Source organism: Monodon monoceros, unplaced genomic scaffold (genome assembly GCF_005190385.1).
Source record: "Monodon monoceros isolate NGI ecotype Baffin Bay Population unplaced genomic scaffold, NGI_Narwhal_1 Super_Scaffold_1, whole genome shotgun sequence".
Classification (NCBI taxonomy): Eukaryota; Metazoa; Chordata; class Mammalia; order Artiodactyla; family Monodontidae; genus Monodon; species Monodon monoceros.
This window is the reverse complement of record NW_021703765.1, coordinates 76914654-76928546: the sequence shown is the minus strand read 5'-3', so window position 1 is coordinate 76928546 and position 13893 is coordinate 76914654. Positions and strand designations below refer to the sequence as shown.

At 50.6% G+C, this 13893-nt stretch overlaps 1 protein-coding gene across 1 annotated transcript in view; it reads right to left on the bottom strand.

The window, feature by feature from the left end:
- SRRM4 (serine/arginine repetitive matrix 4) overlaps window positions 1–13893 on the bottom strand; it is a 158988-nt gene that overhangs the window by 21042 nt on the left and 124053 nt on the right. The window contains exons 5-8 of the mRNA XM_029230401.1: window positions 11649–11675; window positions 9827–9877; window positions 6418–6516; window positions 3409–3565 (exon numbers count right to left, since the gene is read on the bottom strand). Of these exons, the coding sequence (XP_029086234.1) occupies window positions 3409–3565; window positions 6418–6516; window positions 9827–9877; window positions 11649–11675 (334 nt within the window). The remainder of the gene's footprint in view (window positions 1–3408; window positions 3566–6417; window positions 6517–9826; window positions 9878–11648; window positions 11676–13893) is intronic.

Genomic DNA, 13893 nt, shown 5'->3' with positions numbered 1-13893 from the left:
GTGAGCTCCGGAATTCAGGAAGCCTGTTTATACATCTCTCTGTCTCCCTAACACCTTGAACAGAGTTGACTGAGTGTAGATAAGGAACGAATGAGGCCATGAAGGATTCACTCCTTGGGACCCTCCATTTGGATTTGGGCTCTGACCAAGAAAGAGGGCTTCAGGTTATCTTTAGCTCACCAACTAGGATTTTAACAAGATACAACCCACTTCTGCATATTCATGTATGCAAACAGGCCCCCTTGACGTAATGTGCCCGTCCCTGATTTTTAAAGAGCTCTGCATATGGGATGCCCACCATGGAGTGTGGCAGGAACCATGGCATAGGAGACCCCTCACGCTTGGGCTCCTGTTCACCTCCAGAACCCCCAGAACCCCATCTCCTTCCCTGGAATTCTTTCTCCATCCTGATTCCAGCCTTTGTTTCCTGCTTCCACCGGCTAGTTTCTCAGTTGTCACCTCCTCTGCCCTAACCTAACCCTAACCCCAATTCCCTTCCCTGCCTGCCTACCTCCTGTCCCATCTCAGCATTCACTGTTGTGCATTGTCTTTTACAATTTTTACCTTGTCTGTCTTCCTTTTAAGAAAGCACAGGCTGTTTCCTATTCACTGGATCCTGAGAGCCACATCAGAGCTGACCCTTTATAGGTGCTTAGTAGATACTGGCAGATTTGAACAAGTGATGGAATGGGTGACTCAATGACGATGACTGTGCTGCTCTCTTCGGCAGAGAGCTCAAAAAGGTCTTGGGGCCAGGACTCCTGATGCCCCAGGAGTCAGGCAGCCACGAGCAGGGTGGGGCTAGCCATTTGGGCTGCGGCTGCCACTGAGGATGGGAGGAAACTGAAAGCAGGGGAAGCAGGGCTTCTAGCTGTGGTCTCAACTCATCCACAGGCTAGCCTGGGCCTGGAACCATTCTACTATTACTACTCCACTACTGTTGTTGCTACTACCATTACTACTTCCATGGTTGATCCTGCTGCTGCTTCTATCCACCGCCAGCAACCTAGCACCTACCACGTGCCTGTTACAGTCTGAAAGTCTTACTTACGTTGAGTCATTGCATGCTCCCAACATTCCTCTTATGAGGTGGGTCTTATTATTGTCCTCATTTTGCAGATTTGGAGAAAACTGAGGCACAGAGAGTTTGTGTAACTTGCTCAAGATTCCACGGCTGGGAAGTATAGAGCCAGCATCTGGAATGTTTTCATCACAACACCTGCTTCTATTTGCTGATCTCTGTCCCTGTGCCAAGCACTGGGCTCGACTATGTACAAAATTACTCTGCTTCTGTCCCCAAAACAAGGCTTTTGAAGAAGAGGTTTATTATCTGCAATTTTTTTTTAACAGATGAGGAAACTGCAGCTCAAAAAGGTTTAAATAACTATCCCCAGCTCGCAGCCAGGATTTGACCACATAAACACAGTCCCAAGTTTTTAACAACTCCGACCTGCCATAGCCCGTGGAAGTCATTTTTCTCCTGTGAGTCCAGGTTCTCTGTTTGGAATCAGGGTATTGGATTAGGTGAGCTCTTAAGGCCTCTGCCTTCTAGGTACGGATGAGCTTTCTGCTCTTCTAATAGCAGCTGGGCCCTAAGAACCAACAGCCAATCTGGTACCTCACTCACTGGTGTGGGAGGACCACAATTTTGGGGTGGGGGGGAGTCAACATTTGGCTTTTTGCAACACCTTGCACCTGACTGGTTAGGAAACCATCCCAGGTGAGAGAACACAAGCCAGTTGCTCCCAATGGCACTTTTTAATGAGGGTCAGTTAGGGCCACCGAATGGGCTGCCATAAATACCATGACCAGGGAGACGGGGTGGCTTTTACCAACTTAAAACCATTCTTCCACCTCTTATTGCTTGTATTTTAAATTTATTTCTACCTTTGCAACAATTCCTTTGGGACACAAATGGGATAATCATGCTCATTTTCCAGTTGAGGAAGCTGAGGCTGGGAGGGGTAAAAGGATTTGTCCTGCCAAGCCAAGACTTGCCCCCAGGCCTCTGTACTCTCTGCCTTACTGGAAAGACCTTTCATAGGACATTCACGGAGGGGAGAATGCAAGTGAGCATTTACCATCTGCAAATACTGAGCAACTACAGGTATCTCTACAAAGGAAGGCACTGAGGTGAGCTGTGGATGATTCCAGCTAGGTAGAAGATTTGGGCAAAAGTAGACCTTGGTGATACATGGTGCCTTTACTGGTAAAGAAGTTTCCCAGAATGCACTGGAGATATAACTATTGTGTCAACCAGACCCAACCAGTGCTTATCATCACCTTCTCTTCCTTGACCTCTCAGCAAGAACCCCTGACCTATTCCTTACTTCCACCTCATCCTTTGTAAGGGAGCAGCTCTCTGAAATTTTCAGATTTATGCCTAGCTAGAGGAGACAGGTCCCTTCCCAGCTGTTAGCTGTAAGCATAGGGTACGTCTGTGTGGAATCGCCTCCTATTTGTGTGTCTGTCCCTTTAGAGTCTACAAAAGGCCTTCACATAATTTGTTATTGGATATCCCCAACAATCCCACATGGAAGTGATATTATTTCAAATTTACCAATGAGAAAACTGAGTTTCAAAGAGGCTAAGTGACTTTCTCAAAGCCACACACAGCTAGGAAGTTGAGCTCAGACCCAACTCCAAATCCCTTACTCAGCAAACTCCCTGGCATCGAACTGTCTGAAGTTGTATTCCAGGCCTCCTTCTTGACCTGAGGGACTGTTGCGTGATCCCATTCAAGGCCGGGTTCCTCGACTGGATTCGCTCTTGCTTTACTCAGTGGCTTCACTCCAGACCTTAACCCTTCTGAGCATCGGCTTTTCTGTCCCACCTGTGGAAGGGACTAGTGAGGGCAGCTGCATCCTCAACTCCCTGAGATCTTGTGTGGACACGAGAGGCCAAGTGCTATCAGCTCCTTGGAGGAAAATTCTCGCATACATTCAAGGCCGAGCTTACACAGGTGAAATCAAACCCCAGCTGCTCATCAGTGCTGCAGCCTAGCTGTCAAAGATGCAGACGTCACCGCAAAGCTGCAGTGCCTCTGCTGCCTCAAAGACCCCCTCTTTTCCTTCCTCCCCAAAGAAACCTCCTGTGGTGTCTCATATATGCTTTCCTGCAGATGTCACTCTGGAGGCCAATATGTACTTTCGAAGTTCCCCTGACAAAGAGCCGGGGGCTTCGGGTTTTTCCCGCCCCCCCCAAGCCCCCACTTCCCAAGCCGCCAAGCCAAGTGCTGCCAAAGGCTGGTGAATGACCATCTGGTTAATCAATAAGGAGGTCTGAAACCAGTCAGATATTTGCCCGAAACTGAATTAAAGTGTGTCATACACTGCCCTGAACTTGTGCCTCCACCCCCTCCAAGTGTCACGGCCAAGACCGGCAGAGGAGGCTGTGCGGAATACTTACTACGCCCCTGGCCGACAGGAAGCTGAGCACCTGCAGGGGCTGGCTGGGCGCGGGGCTGGACCGGGCCTCAGGGCTGGCCTTGCAGAAGCTCTTGGAGCAGCGGCGAGAGTGCCTTCGGCGGGACTTCCGCCCTTCCTCGGGGGACTGGCCACGGTGCCTGGGTGCAGGAGAGAGAAAGCTGAGGGTCTTTTGATGGAGAGCATGGCAGAGAGGTGACTGAAGGACCAATAGGATCTGAGGACAACAGAGCGTGTTTGGGTGTGTCTGTATGAATTACGTGTGCATCCACCCACCCACCCACCCATCCATTCATTGATTCTCTCATTTGTTCATTTGACAAATGTTTATTCGTGTACCTGGCACTGCTGTGGGGGCCGGGGATGCAGCTGTGAAGACAGGAAGGGTCCCTATCTTGAGGTAGTTGTGTGCCTGTGTGATTGTCTATCTGCTTGCCTGTGTCTGTGACTGTGTGTATGTCTGGGTGTGTCCATCTGTGTTTTCATGTGTTTGTCTATAAATGTAGCTGCTTATATTTGTGTGTCTTTGTGTACGTGACTTTACCATCTGTGAAACAGAGGCATCTTATTGACTGTCACCCAAAACGTAAAAAGAAAATATCTGACAAAAACGACAAAGATGCCTCCGCAAGCCTGTCACATCTAGATCCGGCTGCCTGTCTGCAGTGGAAACCAAAGGAATCTCTGACTCCTCAGAAAGGGTGTGTTTGGACCCTGCATTACCTGTGAGCTCTGAGTCACAGTAGTGATGAAAATAACACCTTGTGGATTTGCACGGTACCTGTAAGCCCCTCTGCAGGTGCTTTCACAGGCCCCTCTACAACTTGAAGACATACACAGGGCAGATATTACTTTCTTATTTTCAGATGAGAGAGCTGAAGCTCAGAGATGTTTAGGGACCTGCCTGAGGTCACACAGCTTGTAAGTGGTGGAACGAGGGTCCCCGTGGGAACCAATGCCTCTGGTTCTTGCGCTGGAGTGTCCCTCTCTGCTCTGGGGCCTCCAGGTCACTTTTCTACTGAGTGTGTGGCCCGAGGGCCAGCTCTCAGGTTGCTCCCACCCGTGCTGTAGTGCCTCTCAGCCCAACGGGCACTGGGGAGCTCGGGCGGCAACAGCAGCGGGAGATGTGACAGCAGCAGGAGGGCTGGGGCCAGGGCTGCGAGGTGAGCCCTCTCCCGAAGAGGTAAGCTTTAGAGAAGGTAGGCCGAGAGTCAACAAGCAGGCCCTGCACCGCCCTCCAGCCCAGGCCTCAGGCTGAGTCACACAGACCTGGGTCCTGGTGTCAGCTCTGCCAGTCACCGTGACCTTGCTCGGACCCCTTTGCCCACCAACACGCAGGTTTCTCGGCTGTAAATGTCTGTGATGCAGTTGAGCTCAGTGCGTCAACACCCTCCAGATAAAGCCCACTGGGGGCGCCCTGTACTTGAACAAGCATCGTTACTGCTCCCTGCAGTGGCAGGGAATGCACGTCACGGGGGAGTGGAGGACGTCTCTGTCCGAGGGTGTTAGAGAGAACCTAGTATGAGCACATGGTCGGGGACTCTGGGAGCACGCAGAGAGCTGGCTTTGGCCTGGACTGGCTGCTGTCAGAAAGCGGAGGTAACTCTCTGATTGGGTGTCTGAGGTCAAGGCTATAACTGGTAAAGGAGCAGCAGTCACTCACGTTTGCCAGGATGGAGAGATGCTGGGTTACTTTTGGATTCTGGACAAAGTTCCTGTTTTGTCTGGGCTCGGACCTGATTACAGAAGGGTCTTGTTGTTGTCTGGACCACTCAGGCTCACAGAGCAGCCTTGTGCGATGGTGATGCCCTTTGAAGCTGCTGCTGTCCAGTGGGAACACCAAGGCTCCAGTACTCGACGCCAGGGGCTGCTTTCTCCTTTCAAACGCTTTTACACCTGGCTCCACATTCACATCACCTGGGAGATTTAAAAATCTCGCTGCCCTGGACCTACCTCATCTGGATTAGATCAGAATGTGTGGAGCTGGGATCCAGGCACTGGTATTTTTAAAAACTTCCAAAGCGACCACAGTGCAGCCAAAGTGGAGAAGCTCTGGTCTAGCTCACGGTGTGACTGGGGTGATTAAGAGAGAGAACGTATTTGCAGCTGCAGCACAGCGCCTGGCCCGGAGTAGAATTTAGGTACATATTTCTCCTCCTCTTTCCTCTAGACGTTCTGACTTCACTGGGATGCAGTGGGACCGGGACAGTGAGATTTTTAAACCTTCCCAAGTGACATGTCCACGTAGCCAAGTGTGAGAAGCACTTAAGAAAGAATAAAGGAGCCTCTGACATCTGGAAGCTGGCCTGGTACCATCAGGGGGCCCTTGATGTTCCCACTGGTCTCAACAATGTCAAACGCCAGCATCAGCGAAGCCCCACTCCCTCCCCTCACCCACAAGAACCTCTTCCTCTTCTCAGGCCGGGGCAGCCAATGTGTCAGCAAAAAGAGGTTCCAGGTTAGGAGAAACCAGACTCGGAAGGGCCTCAGAGCTAGGTACCTTGTGCTGTGTGGCCTTTCATAGGTCACTTAGCTTCTCTGTGCTTAGAACAACCCTTAGTGAGAGACAGTCAAGTGCAGAGCCAGATGCCCCAGTTCAGTCCTAAGCTCTGTCACTTAGTAGCTAAGTGCCTGGCAAGTTCCTTAACCTCTCTGTGCCTCAGTTTCCTCATCTCTAAAATGGGGATGACAATAGTGCCTCCTTCGTAGGGCTGGAGAGGGGATCACACAGGGGATCAGGAAGAGTGCTCAGCACCTGGACACGGAAGCACGGTGTTATCGAGTCCTGTAGGTGGGGGCAGCGGGTCCGTCTGTCTGCAGCCCCTTCTCTACCGGGAAGTGCAGACAGCCTGAGTGCAAGGCGGGGGCGCCCCTCTGCTGGGAAAGCGGCCTCCCCAACAGTGACAGTGGGAGGCAGAGCTGACGGTGACCGCGTCTCAGACGGGCTCTGGGCAGATGCCGGGGTGAGGAGGTGCCTCAGGGAGGGGGTTACCTGCTGTCACAGCTTGAGGAGCGGGACTCCGAACTCTGAGACCGCGAGGGGCAGTGGTGATGACGGTGGCGGTGAGACTTTCGGGGCCGGCTTCGCGATCTTGGGGCGGGTGGAGGGTGAGAAGAAACAAATCAGAGAGAGAGACAGAGAATTTTTGACCTTGTTACACACATCTTTCTCTTGCGCCTGAGTCACTGTCCCTCCCAAGGTCATGCATCTCCCCCGACCGGCCCCTTGCATCACCCCCACCTCCCGCCTGTGTAACCAGCCATCCCTAACACAAGAGAGCAGAAAGCGGTCGTCTGGGGGAGAAGGTCTGCCCCCCAGGGCTCTGCTGGGAGCAGAATCGTCACCTCTCCCTCGCCTGAAGCAGGAGTCTCGATTTCACACGGTTTCACGAACCAGTCGGATACCGTAATGTGTGTATCAGTCAGGCACTCAGAAAATACCAACCAACTGAAGGGCATGGGCTAAAGAAAGTGTTTTGTCTCCAGAATAGTGCCGTGGTGCTGTATCTTCTAATTTTTCAAGTGAATATAGAAGTTGAGATTTTTATGTAAATTATTCCTATTTTAAATGGAAGCTCTTTTTTTTTTTAAAAAAAGACACAGTTTGGGGCTAACAAAACACATTTGCAGAATCCATTAGGCCTTTGGGCTGCCAATCTGTAACCTCAGCCCTGGAAAGGTAAGTCTGGATTCTTAGCATGGAGTCAAAAGCCCACTCTCAGAGGGAGTTACAAGCGTCATCGACAACAAAAATTACACTACCAATAACTGTTACCGCTGCCACTAAAACTGGTGCTATAACAGGTTACTTCAGCTTTCTCTAAATAATAATGATGACTCAGAAGTAGCAGTAGCAGTGGCAGTGGTCACTGAGGATGTACAAGGAATGTCAAATAGTTTGGGCCAAGTCAGGAAGCCAGTGGGAGTTAGAGGTGATTCTATTGTGAGGTACCTTGGTTATCCCAACAAAAGACTCAGGGATTCTGGTAATGTGATCATCAGACCATATCCCTTCCCTGTTTAAAGCCCTCCCATTGTCCTTATGTCAAGTCCAAGCTCTGACCTTGAACCCCAAGCACCTTCAGGAGCCAGCCTCTGCCTAGCTCTCCAGCCTCCTTGCCTGGCATCCAGAGCCCTGGTTTGAAAGGCTCAAGCAACCCCGAGGTGCTTGTATTCTGGCTCACACATTTCCCACATTCTACGATGCCCTGATGGTGGTGATGGGGATGGTGATGATGGTGATGATGGTGATGGTGGTGATGGTGGTGATGGTGGTGATGGGGATGGTGGTGATGGTGATGATGGTGATGGGGATGGTGGTGATGGGGATGGTGGTGACGGGGATGGTGGTGATGGGGATGATGGTGATGGGGATGGTGGTGATGGTGACGGTGATGGTAGGTAACCCGTCTCTAACACATACTGCCTGCCAGGCACTGGGTTCTAAGCATTTTCCTTAAATGGACTCATCTACTCCTCAAAACAACCTACAAAGTGGATTCTCTTATTACTCCTGTTTTACAGATGCAGAAACCAAGGCACAGAGAGATTAAACCACTTGCCTAACCTGCAGCCTACAATGGTTACCTCCATCCTTTGCCCCAGCCTAAGCTGCCCCTCCCTCAGGAAGCCTCCGCTCACCACCACGCCCTCTTTCCTGCACCCGGGCTCCCACCTCACCCAGGGCTTCCATCTGCCACTGCTGTGCTGTGACCTGTCCCACATCTGTCCCCGGTGTCCTGCTGCGAGCTCCTCGAGGCCAGGAGGCACATCTGTCTAATCTCTGTCCTCGGGCCCCCGCACAGGGCCTGACACCTGTTAGGGCCTCTCTAAGGGATGCTGAATGAGAGGAAGTAAGTTACGCCAGCGGTCCCCTGTTTACAAGCCGCCTTAACTAACCATGGATCTCGGCAAGAACCACCACCTGATCTCAGGGGCGCCTTGCGTTTCTTGCTTCTCCTTCCCCTGACTCTCGTTTTTTGGCTTTCACAACCTTATTTTATGTCCCGCTAGTGATTTCTGAGACTCGTCCAACTCTTGGCGCTGGGCAGGGTGGCCACCTTGCTGCCCTCAGGCAGGCAGTCCGCGCCTCTGTCATGATCTTCCCAGAACTCTTGGGGTCTGGGCGCAGCCCCCAGCTCAGTGACTGTCTAGACCACAGCTCCACAGACAAGCCATGCTGAAGCCTCTGAGAACAGGCTCTGTCTGTGCTTAGCGTGAGCGTATACTCTATACAGATGACCAATGATTGCCTCTTGACGTGAACTGAACAAGCTTGATGATCGGGAAGTTCTTCCCTGAGCTAACTCACAGCTCTATTGCTTCCTTCTGGAGCGTTCCCCAGGCCCCCGTGGTGGTGTCTGAAATGCCTTCTTTCGCACTGACTTTGGGTGAGGCGCTTCAGGCCGGCAAAGCTGAGCGCCACGCCCTGCTTCCTCTTTTCCCTCCCCAGCAGCCCACTGACTTTCAACCCATTGCCTTTGATTCTCGCTTTAGAAGCTTCTTGGTGGGAGATAAAATGTTAGTTGATTGGAAAACACACTCACTAACATCTGCAAGGGTATAAAGTAGATGGGTTGTAACCAAATCTACTTTTAATTTGGCTGGGAACTGAACTCTTCAGGCAGCGCTGGCTGGTGTGAATTTCTACTACCAGCTATAAACCGTGAACCAGCTAGGACCCAAGGCCGGGGGTAGGATCTCCCCTGATATCTCCATGCTCTAAGCCCAGAGGCTGGGGCTGGGACTCACATGCACACACACGTGTGTGCACGCATGTGATCATGTCCCCTTACCCACCTGTACACACACAGCGCACAGGTAAACCCCATCCCGCACCTTCCCTATGAGTAATGCACACAGATTAAGCGGTGCACACGCCGAGGGCACCGAACTAGCACACAGTAGCAGACAGGGCACCTACATGCATGCTATTCATGCTCACATAAGCACGGGCACACATACGCATTCGTGTGAACACAGATATATACCCCCCCACACACACACACTATGCACCTGCGTTGCACACAAATGTTCGCACGATGGAAGAATGTACAGGTAGTATTTACACAGTGCACGCTACACATATACGCACCACGTACAAACGTTACACAACGCACACAGGCACACAGAATTCGCACACATGCACACCGTTCACTTTCATGCAGACACAGGCACGCATGCATACACACACATCACATACACAACCTTATGTACCCATGCATGACAAACCCACAACTGCAAGTCTACACAGCTCTGCTTCCCCTTCCTTCTCCCCTCTTGTTCGCCCACCCTCCTCTCCCGGTCCCCACTTCTTTGGCAATTCTAACCCTCTGGCTGTTCACAGGTCAGTCCCCCACCTCCCCAAGCTGGACAGTACGTTGCAGGTGGAATCTACTTACTGTTTTTTGTGCCTCTTCTCTTCCCTTCTTTTGTTTTTTGGGCTGGAGGAGCTGAACGGGAAATGGCCAGTTAACCGAAAGATGCAAAATTCTAGCGAAAGATAAAGTAGTCAAGATGCTTAACACACGGTGGTCACTAGATTCAGGCAGTTTGGGAACGGACGCCGATCGTTTCTAAGATCAGAGCAGTTGCTGCCAACGTTTTCACCCAGTGGGTTCAGCTAGACACACCAGCCCACACGTACAGACTGGGGATGGGGGACGGAGGATGCTAAGATCAGCTCTGGTAGCTTCACAATAACAGCAGTAGCAAAGGTCATCATATCTGCCATGCTTTGAGGCTTTCTTATCAGGTAAGCGCTGTGCTAATACCTCTTGGCAATAATCTCATTTCATTCTCCCTACAACCTATGGGCAGTGGCACATTTAATAAGCACTCATTTTCCAGAAATAGAAACTGAGCCTTAGACGGGCTAAGAAACTTGACCAGGATCACACAGGTGAGCTGGAAAGTGGCCCCAGACCATGGGTCCCCAGGGCCCGTCCTCTTGACTGCTGTCCAATCAATTTCTAAGAGAAAAGAATGGAATATCCAGGGAGCTGCTCTAAAGCCTCATGAAGTTGGCAGATTCTGAAACGTTCCGCTCGTGAATATTCAAGTATCTGTTTTCTTTTAAAGTCACAGTACTGGGGTGTGGGCAGAGTGGACAACTACGACTCAGGGTCCCAGCATCATCAAACAGAGGCCCCAGACGGCGAACACTATTTGCTAGTTCAAGCCAGACCGGCGTCAGAGGGGCACCAGGAACGTATCACTGACCTAAGTCCTGGGAACGAGAAAATTTGATTTCACCCAACTGAAGTCGCACCTTGACATGTGTCTGGGACTCAGCCTGGGAGGTGGAGAGCCCAGGACCTCACTGAACGATCCAAATTCACATCCTGGCTCTGCTGCTGAGTCGCTGTGTGACATCAGGCAGGTTACCTGTCCTCTTGAAGACCCAGTTTCCTTGCCCTTAAAATGGGGCCATTGCTCAAGCTGTTGGGCTGAGCGGATGGATGACATTGGTTATCAGTGTCTACTTGTTCACCGAATGAATGAAAGGCCTTTGCACTCTGCCAGCTGCTGGAATTGTGCTATTGTTATTTTGGAAGCCACGCAAGGGTGTCCTGACCCTCTATCTGACAGATTTGGGTTTGAGTTTTGGCCCTGCCACCTTCTGACTGTGTGTCTGTGGACATGCCTGCCACACCTCCTGAGTCTTAGCTTCTTCATCTGTGAAATGGAAATAATAAGGATATCCACCACACAGCGTTGTGATGGGGATTAATGGAGATTAAATACACACACGCATGGAAAAGGCTTAGCACAGGATCTGATTTATAGCGAGTACCCCACAGGTGACAGCGTTATGTGTGCTCACCCTGTGCTTCTAGCACTCGGCCTCTGTCCCTTGGCTAGGATCTGGGAAGGCTTTGGTGGCGTGTCTGGGGCTGATGCTTCTCTACATGCCCCAACCCAAGATTTCAACCAGCGGTCAAACAAACAGACCCTGGCAAGGGTGGCGAGACCTGCCAGGGAGAGGAATCGGTAGGAGCTGGTCTGGCAGCTGCCACCTGGCCTGGGGGAAACCGAAAGTCTGGCTTGGAACTTTCAGGGAAACCAGATCATGGCCTTCATTTCAGAGGAAACTGAGGCCCAGGAAGATGAAGGGGGCGTGAACGCAGAGGTAGAGGCAGAGAGCTTGACCCTAGATGCTGCCTAAACCTGGTTAGGAAAGCAGAAAGCTAAGCAGGTAGCAAGAGGCAACAAGATGCTTACCTGTGCCTTCTCTTCTTGGAGAATGACCTGATTGAGGGCAAAAAAAAAAAAGAGGAAGAGACAGAGGGAGGAAGGAAAGGAGAGAGATGGGGAGGGAGTGAAAGAGAGGAAGGAAGAGGGAAGAAAGGAACGGAGGGAGGGAGGGAAGAAAATAAAAGTGAGTCTGAAGTTTCTTTTCCTGGGATGGATGTATCAGTGCATTTGTGATCAGGCTGCAAGGGGACCGGGACACCTAGCAAATCCTCCTGTTTTAGATTTGAAGATCATATGGGAAACACTGGCTTGCATTTTGAATTTCCAGGTCAAAACCTATCAGTGTTTCAATGCTCACCCAAAGTTGTCAGTAAGCCTGTCCTGGAAAAGGCTGCATGAGGGGCCAGGAGAGAGTCCCTCTGCCTCGCCCCTTCCCCAAGTCTCACGTTGGTCTTTTCTCTCCCTAGTCGTGGATTCTTCTTCATCGCCATCATCATTATTTTCATCTTCATGGGACAACCGACTTCCACGTGCGGAACTCTTTACTGGTGGCCAGGCTCTGTGCTAAGCATGTCTCCATACAATCTCATTCAATCTCTTCCCCAAACCTGTGAAGTACTAGTAACAACCACTTAACAAAGACACTGAAGCTCAGAGAAGTTAGTTAAGTTGCCAAGGGCCACACAGCTTCACCTACGTAACCCCGATTCATTCTTCAGAGCCCCACACAGATGTCACCTTCTCCTTGTAGCATTTTCCAATCCACTCAGGCTGGTTTGGTGCCTCCTCTCTGTTCCCACAAACCCTGGGTGAGCTTCTGAGCTTAGCCTCACTACGGTACAGACTTCTGCGTAATATGACTACCATTTTCCCCACTAGAACGTGAGCAACTTGAGGGCAGGGACTGGGTTCTGGTCACTGTTCTGTTCTCAGGCCCGTGAATCCTAATTCGTGACATACAATGGGTATTCAATAAATACATGTGAAAAATGGGATATATATATATATATATATATTTTTTTTTTAACCCTGAAGCCTTAGTTAATTGAAAGGGAGAAAAAAAAGCTCAATGCATCCTCTACCCCTACATCCCAGCTCCAAAAAGTCAACCATCACTAAGCAAACATTTCAGGAACTTGGAGAAAATGGACTAGAATTAGAGTGATGCTCAGTAGATGAGGGTTTGGGAAGAACTGGCATCTGTATTTCCCCCTCCTAATTCCCCATGTTATGGTCCTTCTTCGCTCTAAACCTCCAACAACCCCTGTAGCCCCCAGAAAGAGAGCCTGTTTCTAACCCTCTGGCCTAGTCTCTTTCCCATGAGAAGAAGCCCTTGAGTAAGAAGCCACTTGGCTCCCAAGATTCATATAGAAAAATGCTCCTGCTTCGCATCCAACCCCTAAACTGGGACAAACTGCTCAGCATAGTAAGGTGACGGCAGTCTGCGGTCACAGGCAGGCCCTGCCTCGACCAAGGACTCTGTGTTGGGGAAGTTTCGAACACCAAATTAGCAACATTTTACAATTGGTTTGCGCCCACACCTTGTCTTGAGCACAAACTCAGAGAGCATCAGTTGGCGTGTTTGGGCAGGTGGTAGACATAATCGGTGAGACGAAACTGAGTTGAGACCTTTCTGGCAACAAGGGCTGAAAGGCAACCACACCCCTGGCCCTGGGTTGGGAAAAGCCACGCGGGGGCTACTTTGAACGAGAGGGTGAGATGCGGCGGGGAGGGGAACCCAAATGACCTCTTACCTTTTGTTCTACTGTGATGGTTTAATTGCACAAATAATCCACCACCCGTGTAGGAAAATTGGAAGATACAGATAAGCAAAAATAAAATATAAACCACTCTTTCCCTGTCATCCACAGCCAACCACAGCAAATACCTTAACTTACCAAGATAGCTTCAAACTCTCGGAGCCCAGGGGGCCACACAAGCTTTGTAAATGTGTGTAGATGGAGGGGAGCAGGTTAGGTGGGGGCAGTGTGGCACCTCCACTCTGTCTAAACGCACGGCAACTCATCAGCTCCAGCTGACGGCTGCCTGTGGGAAAACTGGTCCAATGAAGAGAGAGCTTCTGATTTTACAGAGGAGCAGGAAAACTTTGATTTTTGTATTGTGAAATTTTTCAATTATAAAATGTTGGCTCGGTCCATTAATCACAGATTTGAGACCTCTGGCATATAGCCTTCCTGTCTTTTATTTTTCCCCATAAGCATACGTGTGTGTGTGTGTGTGTGTGTGTGTGTGTGTGTGTGTGTGTGTGTGT